Below are 19,599 nucleotides of genomic sequence, written 5' to 3' on the forward strand. Positions count from 1 at the left end.
CAAAGGGATTCGATCTGGGAAAAGGATTTGAGATGATGACTTTTGACATTATCGGGGATTTGGCATTTGGAGAGACATTCCGCGGCGTGGAAACTTGTTAGCAATCAAGCCCTCCCCAAATCTATGAATGAGGGATATCTGCTAACATAGCCTATACTCATAGTTGAGGTTCATCCCTGGGTCGCTATCACCCTGGGCGCCCTGACCCAGGGTGATGGCCGACGTGTTTAAACGATTTCCTACCGTGGGCACCATGCTCAACCTTTGTTTTCCGAGTAAGATTCGCAAGCTCACCGAACAGACCCGACAGAATGAGGAGCTGGCGACCAGCCTCGTGCAGAAACGCATTCATTGGAAAACCAATCGCAAAGACTTTTTGACCCAAATCCTAGAGAAGCGCGATCCCGAGAAGGTCTCCGATTTGCAGCTCGCGGCTCATTCTTCTGATTTCGTGTTGGCGGGCAGTGAGACCACGGCGACGACTTTGTCGTGTATCATGTACTACCTTCTTCGAAATGAGGCGGCAGCGTTCGCATCTTACGAAGATATAACGGCGTCATCCACGCTATCTCTCAAGTATCTCCATGCGGTCATTCTCGAGGGACTACGCATCTATCCTCCATTGCCCATCGCGCTTCCCCGGGTTGTGCCTAAGGGCGGTGATACGGTTGATGGCCACTTCTTGCCTGAAGGCGTATGTTTGATATGGATCATTCCCTTCGGGCTCAATAGCTTTGCTAAACAGCCAATAGACCATTGTCTCCACGAATCCTCTCGCTTGCAGTCTCGATCCCATCAATTTTGCGCAGCCGTATTCGTTTAATCCAGAGAGATGGATTGGAGCAAATAAAAGTGATATATTAGATGCTAGTCAGCCATTTCCCCTCGGAACAAGAGGCTGCTTGGGTCGCCAGTAAGTGTTTCTAGATTCCTAGACCAAGCCCGGCGTCCCTCTCTTCGCAGCTGATCAAGACAACAGTCTAGGGTGGATGGAGCTACGGACGACACTAAGTAAACTGCTGGTCTCGTATGATTTTGAGCTACTGGATGAAGACTTGGATTGGCACAAAGATTCGCAGATGCATACCTTGTGGCAAAAGCCCCGCTTGCCGGTTCGGGCCGTTTCTCGAAGCATGTAGCAGGCCATAGGGAAGTTCGGGACTTCAGAGGATTACATGTGTCCACATTTACTAGACTCAGCAAAGATTTGTGAAAAGTACTTGAGTAGTAAGCATGTTTCGCTAGTTCACCATTTTCCAATAATATTCTCCAAGGTTTTTCGACCTTTGTTGTCTAGATTCGGGTATTGTCGTATACTGCAGTGCGCATTTCCGTCCAGAATGCCTTAGTATTTTCATGCCCTTCGCCCTGTAGACTTAATCGCTCCTGGAACAACCTTTTCCATTCAACATCCATCTCTGTAAATCCAAAAGAAGCAGAAACATACTCATACCAAACAGGAAAGAAGGCAGCATACTCCCAGTCTAGTATACTAACAACCTTGCCGTCTTGGACCATGATGTTTCCTAAATTGAGATCGCAGTGAGTAAGAACATAAGGCTCGCACTTCGGTAGGCGCATCTTCAAGCTCTGTAAAACTTGCTGAGGGAGGTGAGAAAGTTTGAGGGCCAGCGCATCCCAGAGCTCTTGGTCAGAGTGAAACGGTCCACGGGGCTCAAGATCAGAAAACAGTAAGCCTGGGTAGCATGGGCTTTGATCAACACACTGAATTGCGCCTGAAGTGACTTCTCGTAGCTGCTTTCGCACTTGGACAATTTGGTCTGCGATATCGATTTTTTGGGATTCTGACAAAGAAGGCCATGCCTCCTCGAGTGTCTGTCCATCGACCCGTTCGTTTAGAACGAAGTACCGCCCATTTCGATCGACCCAGTCGCGTAAAACCTTAGGAACGGGTATGTCGGTATTTTCGGCCAGATAATTCAGTGTTTTCACTTCCACTTTCGCTTTTGGGCCCTCGTCGGGCCGGTCTTTCAGAATCGCATCGGATCCGATGGACCAGACACCCAGTTTTGATGCGCCGTAAAAAAGTTTGACGTGGCTCTCGTAATGGCAATCGTTTTGTTGTTTCGCGGTCCACCCACAGGCGACACAACCCTCATGCTTTTCAGGAAGTTTAGCCATAGATAACCTGGGAGGAAAGATTTGAAAGATTTTGAATAGGAGGAGAGATGAACTGATGTTATAAAGCTGAGGCTGAGGCCTAAGGCGCCACCTAGGGTGATATATCACATGTTGGCGCGCTGACGCGCCGACTTTCCTTTTATCATTTCTCTTCTACTATAAACCTTACTTATCTCCGTTCCCAGATACTAATTACCCACGCAGAATCGCTAAGGAAATCTAAGCTATAAATATAGTAATGCAACCAGTTTCCACATCCTAGTACTTGCCAACTGTATCATTATGATGCAACAACCTTTGAATATAAAAGTTTCTTGAGTCATGTCCAGAACCCCGTGATGTGTAAAGTGGTTAATGACATCATCTCTATATGCTTAGCCAACCGTAAACAAAGTGCTTCTCTCTTGAACTGCCGTCTTCTTTCTCTTTTTTCTCCAATCACCCACAGAAGGATATTCAAACCCCGTACATGATAGGTGATTCTTCTTGAGATATCTGATCATGATGATCTCGGGGATTTCTTGAGCTTGGACATGAGATGTTAGTGGCAAAGTCTCTTGAATGGGAAAGTCGGTGCGGTCGGGGGATAACGGGGGCGATGAGCCGCTCTGACATATACCCCTGTTGCCCTGTTGCCCTGTGTGGGGTATCAACAGTGTCTTTGTCGCGTCCGACAGTCCAATGTCGATCGATCCTTTCAAATGTTATTACCAGTAACATTTGGATTTCCGCTTTAAAGTTTCAAAAGTTGGTTTTCAATCTCCGGTCCACAGAGTCCTCACCGAGTAAGGGTATCGATACAAGGAGAGGAAGAGAGAAAACATAAGTAAAGATTGCGGTGAATAGGAAAGCCCTGGGTTCCAATGATAGCTTTTTCTTTTCTTTTTTGTGGTGTTTCAGACCGGAACACAAGAGATCGTCATGCCGGTGACCCATGATTGACCGTGTCCACTCCACTCATTGAGAGCTGGGGTCGCGTGGAGACCAATCCGGGCCTGTAACCGAACAAACCACTTGGAATACAACATTTTAACCTGCATGTGCATGAAATGGGTACTGAGTCACTACTGACCGAGTCGATGGGATCCGATCAAGCGGCTCTATAGCCCCAGATTGAGAACACGTCCATGACTTTGGATCCTTGTCAATGTGATGGCTGCAACGCCATTCAGACCTGTGGGAGCAGACCGCTTTTTCCCCCGGATTTTACCGTTTGTTACGGTTTGAGGCCTGTTTTGTGGTGATTTGGTATTGGACCCCATCTATTCCAGTATTTATGTGATGATGAGCTATAAACATCTGAAGAATCACTGATATAGTGGTTGAAGCGTAGGGAGATGAATATGATCCTTGAATTTCTCCTTTTTATTTGTCAAATTCGATATCTCCCGAGAAACAAAAAAAAAGCCTTAGTGTTGAAGAGCCCACACTTGATCCTTGCGCTAAAGCCGTGTTTAGTTCACGCCACGCGTTTCCGGGGGACAAAATGGCTGAAATGGCTGAAATAACAGGTATGGTAGGTACAAGAAGTACGGGAAATACAGCTGACATTCATTCATAAAAATTCACCGCAATTCCGTATATACTACCAGTACTCAAAAAGCCAAGTTTGAAGCCTCGAATTCTGCATAAATGAAGATAGGTAAGAGAGAGAATATTATACTATAATCTTGACTCGAACAAAGAATGCTGGAATCATCTCCAATAGAATACAGAATACAGGAGAATACAATAAAAAATAAAAATAGGATCTCTTAGGCGGCTCATTTCCGATCTGTCAAGGTCCACATTGACCTTTCATTGTTACGCCCCCCGCAGCCCTGCGCCCCAAGCCTTCTTTCACCCCCACAATATCCAATTCCATCTTTCCAATCTTACCTGTTTCCTGTTTCCTGTTTCCTATTTCCTGTTTCTCTATCTCTATATCTCTATATCTCTCTCACTCTCGCTCTGTCTGATACCCTATTATTATTCTCTTCCCAGGTCGCAGCATGCACCCTAATAACTGTCAGTCATGGTTAACATAACCGCCGCCGGCGAGGGTATCACCGGCGGCTATAGGGGCAGCTCACTGGGCATACAAATCACTATCGCCACTCTCGCAGGTGTGACTTGGTACAATGCCTTTGAGCTCGTCACTCTTCTCTTCGTCACTTTCTCCCAATATCGGGGTCTGTACTTCTGGAGCTTACTCATTTGCTCCATTGGTCTAGTCCCATACTCACTGGGATTCCTTATGAAGTTCTTTGATCTCACCTCTGCCAAATGGTTGCCCGTTGCACTCCTTACCATCGGGTGGTGGTCTATGGTGACGGGCCAATCTGTTGTCTTGTACTCACGCCTTCATTTGGTAATATCCAATCACCGAATCCTACGACGCGTTCTAGCCATGATCGTGATCGACGCTATCGCGTTGCACATCCCAACCACCATCTTAACTTTCGGCTCCAACCTGGCCAACCCCAATGACGCATATATCCGGGGATATAACGTGATGGAGAAGATACAAATGACCGGGTTCTGTATACAGGAGTTCATCATCTCCGGTCTATACATCTGGGAAACGGTGCGCATGTTACGACTCGATCCGGACCGCGCCAAGCGCAAGATCCAGTGGCAGCTCCTCACTATCAACACCATAATCATCATTTTGGACTTGGGTCTTCTGGTGGCCGAATACATGAACTACTATATCATGGAAACCATGCTCAAGGGCGCCGTCTACAGCATCAAATTGAAGCTTGAGTTCGCCGTCCTCGGCAAGCTCGTTCACTTGGTCCACAACCATGTCTGGAAACCCGAATCCTTCTCCGGGCCTGAGAACCTCCCTGATTTTGTCGATGCGACTCGTGTTCCCTCCGACCTTACCCATGCCGCTCCAACGTTGCATCCCCGATCTCCGGACTGGATGGACGCCGACGATATCTCGATCGCCATGTTTGAGCATTCCCCTCCTACCAACTCCTCTGACGCATCTAGCGATAATCGTACCGTTCATCCTAATGACTTTACAAATCCCTTTATCCGATATCAGCGACACTCGTCTCGTATGTCTGAAAAGCCACAGAAAGCAGGGTAAAGGCGCGGGCTTGATGTGCAGTTTTCCTCGACTTTTTTTTTCTCTTCTTTAACGAATCACGACTTACGAATGAGATGCACCACCGTCCTTGTGGCTACTCCTATTATATTTCACCACCACTTTATCTGACCTCCGAAGCACCTCTGCGATGAGGGGTACACATCCCCACCTGCCTTATTTCTCCAACTATTTCTTCATCCGGGTTCCGCGTCCGACCCCGAAACCTCTTCAGTATCCTTGCCTAGGAATGCTTCTATACCTGCTCTGGAATTATGAATAAGCCAGATTTAAGTCGGCATTGAATGCATAGCTATGGAAGGATCTGAGAAATCGAGCTTTTATCTTGGCTCCTTTTTGTATATACTATACTACATACACACACATACGATACCTGTCCAGCAGAAGAAGCTCTGTGGAGCCGCGTTCTAATTTTTATTTTTTATTCTTACATCATATACCAATTTTTTTTTCGTTTTTCAAATATCAATTCCAACTGAACACTAAGCATTGGATAGGAATTTGTCTATGGATTTCTTTGTTCGCGACAGGCATAAATCCGAAGACGGATATAGCGTGTATATGACGATGAAACTAAGCTTAATGACAATTCGACGCTGCACGTTCCTTTAGTCTCATATTTAACTACCTTCCGAGTTTGGTAAACAATCTTCACACCGACGTCGATGGCGCGGAGAAATATCGGGAACCATGAACTTTCCACATTTCAACTCCACATTCCCCGTGGGGTAAAAAGGAAAATGCATCCGGGGTCACTTTTCTCCATGGATCCATGTCTATGCTCATATCATTCAAATACCTAGGTATAATCCATGATCGAGCTTGCTATCCCCATTGCGAGATTCATAGCATCATTGCACCATGAGAAGTCGAATGAAGCTCACCCTACTGAGCATAACGGCAACTGCCGCTATAGCGAGTGGTGATGTAGTAAGTGGCGCTATACTAACTTATCCCTCCATTCCATTATACTGACCAGGATTTTTTCCAGCATCTTCAGTCTCGTTCCGCTGCACCAGTATGCAGCGAGTCAGCTTCGACATTGTCTCTTAGTGACCCGCCCTATACCAACTACTTCTACTCCGACTGCAATGTCGCCGCCCAGGCAGTGGTCACCACTCCTTCGTCGGACAGCAATCTATCTACCATCAGTCCACGTCTACTGATTGCCTGGCCCGCGGGTAATAGCGGTATATGTGCATACTTTGCGCCGCAGAATGGCGTCAACGGCACACTATCCCTTGAACTGGTAAACTCGACAATCGGTCAGCCATTGGCACCTGTCTATAATGCCTCAGCATCAGCAAGCACGTACCCAAATGTCGGGGTCCAGGGCATCATACGCTTAAACTCGTCTGCAACCCTCTCCTTACCCATCCTGGGAAGTATCCGCACAATCCGCGATTTCGTAGAGGGTGCGAGTATCGTCTACCCGAGTATCCAGGACGCCATCGAGTACACCTCCAACAGCGACGGAAGTGCCTCGCTCCAGCGGCTTTGGCTCGATAATCTCACTACTTCGTCTATCTCTTTCTATCCATGGGCTAATGGCACCAGCGCCAATGGCGATGGTAATGTCACGGTTTCGAACCGCACTTTGAATTTTGAGGCAGGCGAGTATTTGTTCACGGCAGAAATGAATTACCCACAGCTGGAATCGTTGAAGCCAGATGCTGTACTCAATAGCCAGTCTGCGAATCTCACTACCGAGATGCCCGACCAGACCACTGCACTCTCATTTTTGTCGTACTCGGAAAAACTGCTTGCAGGGGCTTGGCGGTTTTTGACGTATTTCGGGCGAGACTCGATGATTTCCGCCCTTCTGTTGGAGCCTGTTCTAAGCACTGGAAATGGGACTGCTATGGAGGCTGTTATAGGTGCGGTGTTGGAGCGTATTAACCGGACCGATGGGAGTGTTTGCCATGAAGAAACTATTGGGTAAGCTGCTTTTCACATATTGCCTATTTATGGGAAGCACCATTACTGATTCTTGTCAGTGACTATGCAACTTGGACGAACTTGCAGGATAATATCACCAGTACTGCTATGGTTTGTAGTTATATCATGGTAGGTATACCCCTTTCCTCACTACGCTTGAGTTGGGGTTTGTTTGCCGATACTCTATTGTAGATTGGTGCTCTAACGATATTGTAGGTCGACCCGGACTACTACCTACCCGTCTTGATGCAGAGATACTTCTTGGAAAATCCAACTGGCCAAGCTCGAGCCTCAGCCTTCTTCAAGTGAGCATATTCCAAGTTGTTTTTTCTTATCTCGAAGTGCCCAATCTGACATCACACTCCACAGCACAACGGCAGGATCTATCAACGCGGCGAACCAAAACCTGACCTGGGGCCAACTAGCCCTCATAAACGCCGAGCGCATTATGCGTCTTACAGGTCCATTTGCAGAAAACCAAACGAAAGATAATCTGATCCATCTAAAAGACGGGCAAATTGTTGGCCAGTGGCGAGACAGTGAATTTGGTATGACACATTCTCTGTTTTCACATTCGAATCAACGACAGAAAAGAAAACCGCAAAGAACTAACGTAAAAAGGCATCGGAGGAGGCCGTATCCCCTTCGACGTAAACACAGCTCTCGCCCCAGCAGCTCTCCGCTCCATAGCCGCGCTTTCTCGAAAGGGCATCTACAAAAACAAACCCCAATGGGGCCAATTAGCAGACAAATACGCCCAAATCTGGGAGGACCAAACGCTTCAATTCTTTGAAGTGACCATCCCCCAGTCCCAAGCCCAAACCTTGGTCAAATCATACACAAACGCTTCTTCCTTTGCCGGACCAGATCAGTCCTCCTCAATTGACACAGACGTATCATTCTACTCTATATCTCTGGATGGTTACAATAATCTCTCCAAGGTAAACGTGATGCACACGGACGATTGTTTCCGCCACTACCTCCTCAACACAACAAACGACACCCAACTCTCCTCGCTCCTCAATTCCACCGCCACCAATATCCGGCGCACGTTCCCGGCAGGCCTGATGACTGATGTGGGGATGTTGGTCGCGAACCCGGCATTTGGTGAGGACGCCGTTTATGCGCAGAATTGGACGACGGGTGCGTATCATGGCACGGTTGTGTGGTCGTGGCCGCTGGCTATGATGGCGAAGGGCTTGGAGCTACAGATGGGGCGGTGCGAGGTCACTGTCAATTCATCTACGTCTACTTCTGTGAAGAAGAAGGCAGCTGTGCCAGATTTTTGCACGGATAATTCTGTCTTTGATAATGTGAAGGCTGCGTATAATGCGCTTTGGGATTCTATTGAGTTGAATGATGATCAGCTCTCGACAGAGATGTGGTCGTGGGTTTACAAGGATGGGGCATTTCAGGTGACGCAGTTGGTGGATTTGCCGGCACCCCCTGGGGTTGGTGGTCAGACTGGTAAGTTCAGGTTCTTTTTCCATGTTCATGCTCTTTGGGTTTTGTGCGTGGGTTTGTCATTGTGCTTATTATATTTAGAATCCGATATCCGGCAGCTTTGGTCGCTTGCATTCCTGGCTGTTTCGAGGAATAAAAATTATCAATAAGGGACGGTGGGCAGTCTAGAACCTTGGAATGACAGCGATATGCAGTTGATACATACAAGACTCTTCATGTGTCTTTCAATCTATTAGGTCGTCAATTTCAGAACAAATTGTATACGTATGAGACAATGATATTTGGTCACTCGAGACAAACAATTGAACACAATGACTTCAGGCTAGATAGAACAAACCGTGAGATTATGCAGTCACCGAAAGAATGAGTAGTGATATGAGTATGGCGTACATGGAGTAAACAGATACCCTCCCAATAAGGAAAAGATCCAAAAAAAAACACGACCCTAATAGAGATATAGGGGTTAAAAGGGGGTTCCTCAACCCAACCACATCAAACAGCAGCGAGCCAAGTTCACTGCAATTGCCCAGTGCTAGACCGCTTCAGCTCGAACTTCCGGTATCCCTCCACAAGGCCATCAGTCAACTTGGTCGCAGCCACCCAAGAAGGAGCATACGTTCTCAACTCGTCAAGGGCAGGGATAAGACCGGGGGTGTTGATGTCACTCCATATACAAGAGACACGGCCAGTGATAGAGTCCGAATGATCGGCAAGGGTGGAATCCGCTTGAGCGTCAGGGAAGTTAACATCCACGGTCCACTTGTTCTCCCAAGTGCGGCTCCAGAGGCGAATTTCATGGATACCATCTTGAGATGGGTGCAGGAAGCGGTTGTCAGGCTCTGAGCCACCGAGGACATTGAAATTTGTGATTGGGTGACCGTCCATAGTGATGCGACAGGAGCGGGTGTTCTGGCCTGAGATTACAAAGCGCACGGAGGATTTGCCAGTAGATTCTGTGGAGAATGAGACCCATTCCGAGGATGGAGAAGGCGAGATATCAGAGCCATTCTCATTAGGAACGACGTGGGGCTCTGGGCCGTTCCAGGAGCACTGCGTACGTTTAAGAGCTTCACTCCAAGCACAGTCCGCGTGACCCCCTGCGCTAGGTAGACCTTGTACCACGTCTTCCACGAATGGAAGCATGCCAGTCAGGTAGGCGGTTGAGTTTCCTTGATCCAAGTCGACTTGCTGCGAGAAGTACAACTTAATGCGATTGGCATCTGAGAATGGGAATGCGACAAGGTTGTAGATGAGGGTTCCAAGTAGAACAAAGAATAGGAAAATTGGGATGTGGTAGGTGTAGCGGTGGATGAATGGCAGCATCGGCATGAATAGCACGGCTGTCAAGCTGGCGATGGCCATGTACACAAACAGCTGGGGGTTGCCATCTTGACCCGTTTGGTGAAGAGCGCTGGTCAGCAATAGTGAGATCGGGGCAATGAGCATCAAAATGATAGGGACCGTGACGAGCAACTGCAGGATCCAGGTCCAGCTAGGCATCGAGGCACTCCACGATTGCTCGTGCCCATAAACGTTGGGATCATATTCCTCTTGCTCGTCTTCGTTGGCATGACCACCAGCGACAGTGACGTAGTTGGCGAATGTAGTCCGTTGCGGGTTACGAAGCAGGGAAGTCGATTCCGTTGGTTCCGCTTCAACTTCATCCTCATCCTCGTGTTCGTCTCCGGAAGATGTGCCAAGTCGGCTGCCGAAGCTGCTGGGTCGGCGAGAGCTCTGGGCGTGGGCACCAATGTACTCTGACTTTGAAGGAAGAGAGAATAGCTCCAGATAGGATATTAAGGTTGCCAAAAAGGTACCTGCGAAGTAGAAGAGCATAAAGTAGCCACCAGCGAGGCCTTCCTCGTGTACATAAACAGTGGCAACAACCAAGAGAGCCCAGGTTAGAGCAAACAACCAGGTCCAGGTGTATACGCGGTGGAGTGCAGATGGTCGCGAAAAGTCGGCAACACAGGACACGAACCAGGCTAAGAAGACCCATGCAGAGACCATCATGGCCCACACAGCGTATGTACTACTATGCACAATAAAGGGGTTGACTTTCGTGACCAAGTAGGCCAATCCCACGGTGACACTTGAGGGGATGGCAAGAAGGAATGGGAACCGGAACAAGCCGCGCAGACCTCCGAGCGGCACTGTCTCGTCGCCAGTATCCAATTGCACAGAAGAGCGGAAAAGATACATCTTATCAGCCTTAGACAGAGCAACACTTGTAACCAAGAGCGTCAAGGGAGCAACGATCAGCAGAGTAACCGACAACGCGAAAAGCGTATGCATACGGAACACAGCAAATGTGCTGCCGAAAAGATCAAACCATACAGCCTTTGTACCCGTGCCGCTCGGCACAAGGCCATCGTCCCGGATATGGCCATCGTATCGGTCAGTTGAGTCAGAAACCAGATCCTCAGTTGAAGCAACAGCAGCAGAGAGCATGTGCCACACTGAGGCCATGCTAGTATGCCGGGAGTCATCCTGATCGGTATGGTATCTAGCCCTAGGTTCAAAGAAGGCGACATCCAGTCCCCGCAAACCCAGCATGCCCTGGAAGACGACATAATCGGTCTGACTCTTGACGAGACCACTCTCGAAGCCGTTGGCACTCAATACCGATCCGAAGGGATACTTCGATTTCGCATAAGACTGCGTAACCTCTGTGTCCGAGCTCCGGAACAACGTAGCACGACCGCCAGCACCCGCTCCCTCAAGGTTGACGAATGTATGCGCAAACTTGGCCATCGGGTGCTGGCTGTACGCGCGTGCGCCGTTCAAGTAATCCTCTTCGCCGTTGTTGAACAGCACCACCAATCCGCGGCGCGGCGCATGCGCGGGCGTCGTAAAGTATCGCAGAAGCTGGAGGCAGGTCACAACGCCAACACCGTCATCGGTAGCGCCATATCCGGTCGAGACACTGTCGTAGTGCGCATTAACGAGCACGCCGCCCTTTCCCGTGGGGATTTTTCCGGGAACCTCCCACCAGTTTTCCTGCTTGTCTTCCCAGCCACGGATGTAAACGAGAATGTTTGTTCCTTCAAAGTATACACCAACTTGACTGTCAATCGAAGTTAGGTTTGAGGTCATGTCATCGAACACGAAAACTTCCGGTGTCGTCTCATTTGCAGCAGCAGCTGTCGCGACGGAAGAAGAATGGATCGCGTCGATGCGCTCAAGTAGCCAAGATCGAACTTCATCATTACGGTGAGTGTTGTAAGGGTGGAAGCCGCCGGTCAGAGTCTGCAGATCAGACCATGCTTCGGTAAGGTTCAGGCCCTTGGGGCTCGTTCGGGGTGCGGAGGGAACATTTTCGTGGAGAACGATCACGGGAATAAGCAGAGCTAGATAGACCACTGTTACGATGATGGTAACCGGCCATGGCGTAAAGGCCAGTGGGTTTTTGGCCTTGATAGCCATGAGGGGTGCACCAAGTGGCGTGGCAAGGAGGTTGGAGTTGGAGCAAGAATGCGGGGAGAGGAGCTCTGAATTTGCCGTCCAACTAAGGCATTGCCGCATTGATAATCAATTTAACCTAACCAGATTTGGCTGGACGCTGCACACATACAATTCAAGTTTATACTAGCTACAAAAATACAATAAAAAGATCAAAAACATAAGTCGTATCTGCGCATAAATTTGACGTTACTTTATGTAGCCCAGCCTGAGATTGGGAGAGAGAGAGAGAGAGAGAGAGAGAGAGAGAGAAAAAAACATGTTGTCCCCGTTCGCTAACAGTGAGTATGCATTTTCGCACTGGAGGGGGGAAAGAGAATTCTTCGCTCATGTTGGTAGAAATATTGTCTGTACCTGTGGACCCGATCCTGGCTCTTTCTGGCCCGATGCTTGAAAGGCCATTTGCAAAGAGAGGGAATCCAAGAAAAAGAAGAAGAAAAGAGGAATCCAGTGAAACAAATAGATAAAGGGCCTCCTTTGTAAAAGATAGGATAATCAAGAAGAGAAGTACTAGTGGTGACTAGTGGGTATCAATCATGGAAGTGTCTCGACGTCAATGTAATCTTCATCGTTGATGCCTGTGGCATCCATTAGACCGGTCATTTGGCCCGCATCTTCGTCTAGCTCATCGTCGTCGTCGTACATCGTGGCTTCGGTTTCATGTTGGTTCAATTCGTCTCGGTTCAAGAAGTCTCGGAGTTTGAATACACCTTCCCCACTAAAAACACAGAACACGTCTCTCTGTTGTTGCGTAAACTCTGCTGGTGCCTCTCGGCAAAATTTAGTGAGGGCTGGACTCAAGAACTCCGGGACTCCTGTCAGACTTAAATGTGTGAGTCGTGGACATTCGTTGATCAAAGGTCGAATAGACTGACAGAAACAATGTTAGCATAAAAGCGCTTCGAAAACAGGGTACAATAAAACTTACACTCATAGTAAGCCCAGTGCAGTAACTTAGATGAACACGCTCCAAGTTACTGACCATCGGATTGCTTCGGCGGCGTGCAAAAGCCTTAATGCTCAAATCCGTGATGTTTTGACATTTCACCAGACCAATGCGACGCAACTTAGGTAGAAGAGCTAACTGCTGCACGCTGACGTCTGTTAGGCGGTTGCAGCAGGCCAAGTCGATGTATCGGATACGGTTGCAAGCTTTGATAAGTTGCATGACCGCCGGATCGGTGATATTGGAGCAATGTCCTAGATGCACGTAGTGAAGGTTCTTGCCCAGCCTACAAATTGCCTGTACTGAGCGATCTGTAATGAAGCGGCACTTGGCCAGCACCAAATTTCGTAAACGAGGTGCGGCAAAAACAATACGTTCCACAGCCTCATCTTTCAAATTCTCACATGCTGTGAGATCCAAAATTCGTAGACTTTCAAAGATTCTACCGTCTGGTAAATTTAGGAATGCCGAATCATCAATCTCAACGCAGTGCGCAAGACGCAATTCTCGGAGGTAACGAAGGGTGGTGAGGAGGGCTGTTATCGAGGAACTGGTCACAAGTTTGCAGTCATGGAGATCAATCTCCAGGATTGCGGGACAATTCTCCGCAAAGGACAGGATGGAACGATTGGAGACGTTTTCAACGCCGTTGAGTTTTAATCTCTTGATCTGGTGACAGTTCTGTGATACTATGATAAGTGATTCGTCTGTCACTTTTTTGCAACCGGTGATATTGAGGCCCTGCAAACGCGGACAGTTCCTTGACACCGTGTAAAGGGTATGGTCGGTCAGGTGTACCAAGTCCGATACATCCAGCGCCTGCAGGTGCCGGTTTCCCTCTACCAGGTCTGAGACACCCTTATCTGAGAGTTCGGAGCAGTTGGTCAAAGTCAGTCGCTCAATACGCTTGCACTGGGTGAAAGGAACGACTGTGCCATCGCTGACATCACGGGCCAGAGTGGACAGGTTGAGTCGCTTGATGAGATCAGCGTAGGCGAACAGACTTAGTGGATTGCCCACGGAGGCTGTCACGCTCTTCAAGTTGTCCCAGTTCCCACAGGATGGTCTATGCCATAATATTCCGACAGAGTTGGCAGCCCAGTTGCGGCTCACTAGCATGCAGTTCAGGATGTCCACCGGGGACACTAGCTTAGAAAATATCGCGATCAATATCTCTGGCGGAAGGTGGCCGATCGGGGGCACTGGGACGGATCGGTTTGTTTGCACATGAAGATCGCGAAAATTGGCGACTCCGATGGAAGATTGTGAATCGTTGGCTTGGGCCATGAAGAAGTCTGTGTCGTCATCTGCGGCGCGTTCCGGTGATGCTGAGGAGGAGGTTTCGGAGGGTACTTCGCTCGGTAACCGAGCAACACGTCTTTGGCGGGGCATGCTGCTGGTCTGTTTGTATGGGTGGAGGAATTTGAAGGTTGTGTGAGTGGTAAGATTTGAGGTGGCTTAGGATCGTCGCAGGGCTAGGGTCTCATCACTCGCAGAGTGATGTCTGCATGGGCGGTGTGCGTGTGCAGACTCGGAGAATGCAAAGAATAACCCGGACGGTCGGTCCTTTCCAATAAGTTTGGTGAAGAATCACTAGCTCAAGTCCTCCTTCAAACCTGTGGCTAATGGGGGTCTTTCTCTGGTTCGATAGCCCGATGGGGCGAAGAGAAGGCGACAGCGTAGTGAGGGATCCGCAAAACGTGTAGGTTTGACTAGGAAAGGAAGTGGCGCTTCTGAAAATGACCAAGAGAGATAGCAGCGGAACAGCGGTGCATCACCTGCAGATGTACCACCCTGGATTTTTGGGGATCGCCTAAGCAGGGTATGAAGGGGAAAGGTCACTAGTTAACTTAGATGGAGGGGGAGGATGAGGTAATCGGGCCCGTGGATGCCAAGGCTCCACTTGACTGATGCCCGGGTGACGATTGTTGGAGTTTAGAAAGATATCTTGTCGATTGCTTTTTCCATAATCTTTGGGCAAAAGTCTGAAATTTCAAGTGGTCAAATGGTGAGATATGTCTCACTGGTAATTCTCTCTTGTAAAAGACAAAACTTTCGATTGGCGTCGTGAAAGATCCGGTCACCAACCCAACTTGGACCTGTTCACGTACAGGCAGTGTGGAGACACCAGTTCCCCATCTTGCACAAGACCCAATCGTTCGCTTTTCTTTTGTTAATATTGATCGTGCTTACAGCTCTGGTTTCGCCCTTGGCCTCGTTTAGCCAGAATTCGATGTCCATCTCGCTTCAGTTTCTCTGGGCCCTCTGATCACCGAACCTCTCTAATACCACTGATGGCCATGGGCTTATCCATCTGTGGAGCAGCTAGTAAGGAGCAAGGTGGCTTGACTATGTAGTGAGATGGGCAGACAGACATCGCAAACAACGGAAATTTACATGGGGGTAGCCATGCAAAAGTTGCAAATTTTCAGCATAAAGGGTGATTTTTTTCGAGATAGAAACATGTCAACAGATAAATTTTGAAACCTCCATTTAAAGACAACATCTGGGATGATCTAGAGACCGCTCTAAATCTTGCTTAATCTTGCTTAATCTCGAGTCCATTCTCGAGTCCATTCTGATTTCCATACTAAATCCTACAATAAACTACTAAATAATATTTCTGAGCCAGACTGTCTTGATAACACCCTTCTTAGTCTTCTTAGACCTAATGGTGTTGACGGCAAAGCCGGTCTGCACAGCTCAGCGAAGTTGTTGATGTCAGCGCGAGTGTGTTTATTCTTTGTAAGTAAGGTGTGAAGGTAAAGATGCCTGAAAAGTCAGGTATCTAGCCAGGGGGGGTAAGAATAGCCAGGTAAGAATAGCCAGGGGGGATAAGAATAGCCAGGGGGGGTAAGAATAGCCAGGGGGGTAAGAATAGCAAACTCCTAACTAAATAAAGAACGACCCGAAAAACGGCTGCAATCAAAGCGGAAAGTAGGCCCTAGACCGATGTCATGAGAAACGAACTGCGGCTTCGAAAATGATGAAATGCATCTTCCCTCGAATGTGTTCTGCTAACCGATCAATCACATCGCGTTGAACGAATACCCACTGAGTGGCCTTTCTCCCAGACAGCAATCGCATCACGTTGTTTTTAGTGATATGACTTTGGATGTTTTCTCTGCGGATGCGGACTAGCTGTGTGCTGAGGGTAGAACAGATGGGGCCCCTGACAATATCAGCTTGCCCAGGTCGCCAGAGGTGGTTGAATTTCGGGTGAGGGGTAGCCTGTCTCCTGCAGGTCCAGATGTACTCTTTCCGGTTGGGAGAATACCATAGATTCTCCATTCGGAGGCTGTTGATGAATGGTCGCGGAACCTGAATGTGAATAATGCAGGTATCGGCCGCAGGGCTTCTCCTTTCTGCAAATTTGCGGTACTCTTCAGCCGTTTCAATTTCGGGGGTCCAGCATTGCGCATTAAAATCGAAATTGAAGTCTCCGCCGGGGTATGTGCTGAGTGGTCTTAGGTTGACTGTTCCATCACTGTCAATGATATCACCCGCTGGCCGTAATTCATCATATGCCTTGCCCTTGTATAGAGAAATGTGATCGGATTGCAGCCTCTTCAAGGCATCGTATCTGTTCTAGTGTGAAAACACCAGGACCAGATGGGAGATCTGGATGATGTTCGGGAATGGCTTGGAGGGACATGGTGGGTAACTTTGAAGAAGATAAATCGAATATAATGAGATTCAAAGAAGTGAGACTCAAGTGAAACTTAGAATGAGTTAAGAAGAACAAAGTAGTGAGAGTGAAACTTGGAATGAATGGAGAAGAAGAATAGGGTGCAAGGTTCAATGTTATCCTTTAAATATAGAAATAAAGTTGCAGAAAATTCCTGATTAGGCTTAGTAGGTAAAAAAACACTTTGAGAAGACCAACTAGAAAAATTACCTAAAATACTGCCGGCCGACTAGTATTCTTGTTTTTTTGCTACATCTACAGATGCTCAGTTCTACTCAGTGAGCAAAAGCGGCAAAGCCTGAGCACTAAAACGGAAAGGGATAGCCAAGATGTGGCAGAGGAAATCAAGTACGTAGATACCAGTATATACATATTGATTTATTGTACTACAAGTACATAACACAGTACTACTACTTGCATCAATAGTACATACATATCCAATACCGCACTTTCTTCTCTTTGAACTGCGAAATTTCTGGCAGGCACCCTCCATGTCTGCACATGTGTGGAGTACTAGTAGTCCAACATTTGAAGGGGAGAGGCAACCACATTAAAGTGCTAGTGATTCTAAGCTTTTGTACAAATGTTTCGACCAATGTCTACTATGTAATTAACATTTCAATTGAAGCTCCAATCAAGTGCATTTCAGAGATCATGTTGCCTTTCATCTTGAGGTTTTACTTCTCTCAGACCCCTTCACCCACTCTCGCAGCACATTTTTACGGATCTTGCCTGTGCTGGTCTTGGGCAACTCGGCCACGACCACCACCTCCCGTGGGATCATGAATTTACTAATATCACTTGAGTTTCGAGCCCAGCTAATCACATCTTGGCCTTCCAGATTCTTCCCTGGCTTCACAGTGATAAAGGCCTGTGGCCGTTCACCCCAATGGCTATCCGGGACTGAGACCACACCCGCCTCAAGGATATCAGGGTGAGTGACCAGCATCGATTCAAGAGCAACAGAAGAAATGTTCTCACCACCTATTAAATGTTAATGTTAATATCTTGAGTCGCAGAGGGTTCTCTAGATGGATGTGTTACTGACCACTGATAATGATATCCTTGGCACGGTCGAGAATTTGAATGGCACCATCCGAGTGCCACACAGCAAGATCCCCAGAATGCAATACGCCACCCGCAAACAGTTTACGGGTAGCCTCGGAATCTTTGTAGTAACCCCGGGCACAGATGTTGCCCACAAACACGATCTCGCCGATCTCCTTGCCATCGTGCTCGACATCGATGATCGTTCCCTCGGATACATCAGTTTTTATCACCCGCACCGGAAGACTTGTTAGGAAACCGTGACCCTGTCGTGCCATTTTCTGATATTTCTCTTTGACGGGGATTTGGTTCCACTGGGGTAAGAAATAGCCCTTGGTGATCGGTCCATAAGTCTCAGTCATACCATAAACGTGGACCGGATGAAGATTGAGGTCCGTCATTTGCTCAAACAGATGCGCCGTTGGTGGGCTTGCGGCGACTGTGACGCGCACAGGATGAGACAACTTTTCTGCTTCTTTGGCATTACAAAGGAGTGTATTGACAGTCGGTGCGGCATTGAAGTGAGTGATTTGCTCCTCCTTTAGCATTCTCCAGATCTCAGGGTAGTCAATTTTACGGAGACAGTAGTGGGTTCCACGAACGGCAGTCACTGCCCATGGGAATGTCCATCCTATATTCAATCAAATTAGCGGTCGACTTCGGGTTTTTGTGAATATTTTCGCAGGTAAGAACAAACCCATCGCGTGGAACATGGGCAACGTCCATAGATATTTAGCCCGTCCAGCATCGAAGTTCAGACCCGACTCGACCACATTGGCCAATGTTGCTAGATAACAGCCTCTATGAGTGAATTCCACTCCTTTGGGCCGAGCAGTTGTTCCACTGGTATAAGCAAGTGCAACAACAGAATCTTCGTCGGCAGCCTGGCTCTCTAGCCCCTCCCATCCTCGCTGTTCACTTTCCTCGTCGTATTTCCATCCTTCTTGGATAGCAGCACCAAATTTTCCGTTACCGATCAGCTCCCAGGGCTTACTGAACTTATCATCATCGACAAGTAACGGAACATTGGGATGTTGTGACCGATAAGTTGCAAGCAGGGGCTCAAACTCCTTGTCCACGATGATCATATCCACGTCTCCATGTTCAAATATATAAGCAATATCGTCTTGTTTGAGCCTATAGTTGACGGCTATAAAGTCACTCAGTATATATTATCTCATAAATGCGATATATAGTCATGACATCTTACCGACATTGACCGCGCCCGCGGCCGCAATTGCGAAGATAGATTCCAAGAAAGCCGGTGTATTGGGAGAAAGAATTCCAACTCTTTGGAACCCATTCTTCTTCAGATAATATGCGAGACCACATGCCCGAGCTGCAGTCTCTTTGTAGGTTCGGCGAAGAATCCGGTTATCAACTGTCACATGGTAGATCGCTTCCGCCTGAGTTCGATCATGTTAGTATGTCGCCTCTAGTACAGTATTTGAAGCATTGCTTAGCCCGAAAGGAAGATGCATGAATTGACCCCTTACATCAGGTTCGATAGCCGCAGCTCTAGGGAGAAAGAAAGTCGGTGAAAGGGTATGCCGGTTGAAGTTATGCTCAAACGGAGCCGAGGTTGTCGGCGAAAGATGAGCGAGCAGACTCGAAAGTCGAGATTTGACGCCAGACATTATTACTGCAAGAGACCTATCGCAAGGGTGAAGGGTGAAGAGTCCGTGTTGCACAGTGATGTAGGGTGCATAAACAGGAATGTGGGTGATCAGGGAAATGGGGAATTGGAGAATTGGGTTGTTGGAGAAATGCGGGGAAACGTGAGCCCTGGAGAGGCCATTTAGTAATGTTAACCTA

General features: G+C 48.0%; 9 protein-coding genes across 9 annotated transcripts; 4 read left to right on the plus strand and 5 right to left on the minus strand.

Moving 5' to 3' along the window:
* Positions 1-35: 35 nt before the first annotated feature.
* Positions 36-231, plus strand: N7466_002014 (uncharacterized protein; the record flags this gene model as incomplete). Its single annotated transcript, XM_057161412.1, has 2 exons — positions 36-96; positions 164-231. The coding sequence occupies 2 exons, from the start codon at positions 36-38 to the stop codon at positions 229-231; spliced, it is 129 nt and encodes a 42-aa protein (XP_057024697.1).
* Positions 232-253: 22 nt separating this feature from the next.
* On the plus strand, positions 254-1,015 carry N7466_002015 (uncharacterized protein; the record flags this gene model as incomplete). Its single annotated transcript, XM_057161413.1, has 3 exons — positions 254-694; positions 753-913; positions 985-1,015. The coding sequence occupies 3 exons, from the start codon at positions 254-256 to the stop codon at positions 1,013-1,015; spliced, it is 633 nt and encodes a 210-aa protein (XP_057024698.1).
* Positions 1,016-1,293: 278 nt separating this feature from the next.
* N7466_002016 (uncharacterized protein) lies at positions 1,294-2,142 on the minus strand (the record flags this gene model as incomplete). The annotated part of the gene is made up of 1 exon (XM_057161414.1): positions 1,294-2,142. One exon carries the CDS (start codon positions 2,140-2,142, stop codon positions 1,294-1,296), a length of 849 nt encoding a protein of 282 aa, XP_057024699.1.
* A 2,014-nt stretch (positions 2,143-4,156) lies between these two features.
* On the plus strand, positions 4,157-5,221 carry N7466_002017 (uncharacterized protein; the record flags this gene model as incomplete). Its single annotated transcript, XM_057161415.1, has 1 exon — positions 4,157-5,221. One exon carries the CDS (start codon positions 4,157-4,159, stop codon positions 5,219-5,221), a length of 1,065 nt encoding a protein of 354 aa, XP_057024700.1.
* An 891-nt stretch (positions 5,222-6,112) lies between these two features.
* N7466_002018 (uncharacterized protein) lies at positions 6,113-8,790 on the plus strand (the record flags this gene model as incomplete). Its single annotated transcript, XM_057161416.1, has 7 exons — positions 6,113-6,169; positions 6,231-7,177; positions 7,237-7,288; positions 7,394-7,482; positions 7,547-7,725; positions 7,799-8,644; positions 8,723-8,790. The coding sequence occupies 7 exons, from the start codon at positions 6,113-6,115 to the stop codon at positions 8,788-8,790; spliced, it is 2,238 nt and encodes a 745-aa protein (XP_057024701.1).
* A 364-nt stretch (positions 8,791-9,154) lies between these two features.
* Positions 9,155-12,166, minus strand: N7466_002019 (M28 family metallopeptidase; the record flags this gene model as incomplete). The annotated part of the gene is made up of 1 exon (XM_057161417.1): positions 9,155-12,166. The coding sequence occupies one exon, from the start codon at positions 12,164-12,166 to the stop codon at positions 9,155-9,157; it is 3,012 nt and encodes a 1,003-aa protein (XP_057024702.1).
* A 471-nt stretch (positions 12,167-12,637) lies between these two features.
* N7466_002020 (putative ubiquitin ligase complex F-box protein GRR1) lies at positions 12,638-14,441 on the minus strand (the record flags this gene model as incomplete). Its single annotated transcript, XM_057161418.1, has 2 exons — positions 12,638-12,973; positions 13,032-14,441. The coding sequence occupies 2 exons, from the start codon at positions 14,439-14,441 to the stop codon at positions 12,638-12,640; spliced, it is 1,746 nt and encodes a 581-aa protein (XP_057024703.1).
* Positions 14,442-16,004: 1,563 nt separating this feature from the next.
* N7466_002021 (uncharacterized protein) lies at positions 16,005-16,704 on the minus strand (the record flags this gene model as incomplete). The annotated part of the gene is given in 2 exon segments (XM_057161419.1): positions 16,005-16,637; positions 16,651-16,704. 2 exon segments carry the CDS (start codon positions 16,702-16,704, stop codon positions 16,005-16,007), a joined length of 687 nt encoding a protein of 228 aa, XP_057024704.1.
* Positions 16,705-17,401: 697 nt separating this feature from the next.
* Positions 17,402-19,421, minus strand: N7466_002022 (putative AMP-binding domain protein; the record flags this gene model as incomplete). Its single annotated transcript, XM_057161420.1, has 5 exons — positions 17,402-17,721; positions 17,786-18,415; positions 18,482-18,934; positions 18,995-19,190; positions 19,281-19,421. 5 exons carry the CDS (start codon positions 19,419-19,421, stop codon positions 17,402-17,404), a joined length of 1,740 nt encoding a protein of 579 aa, XP_057024705.1.
* Between the last annotated feature and the right edge of the window lie 178 nt (positions 19,422-19,599).

The sequence above is a fragment of the Penicillium verhagenii genome (genome assembly GCF_028828195.1).
Source record: "Penicillium verhagenii strain IBT 33310 chromosome Unknown utg000003l_segment0_segment0, whole genome shotgun sequence".
In the NCBI taxonomy this organism is placed as follows: Eukaryota; Fungi; Ascomycota; class Eurotiomycetes; order Eurotiales; family Aspergillaceae; genus Penicillium; species Penicillium verhagenii.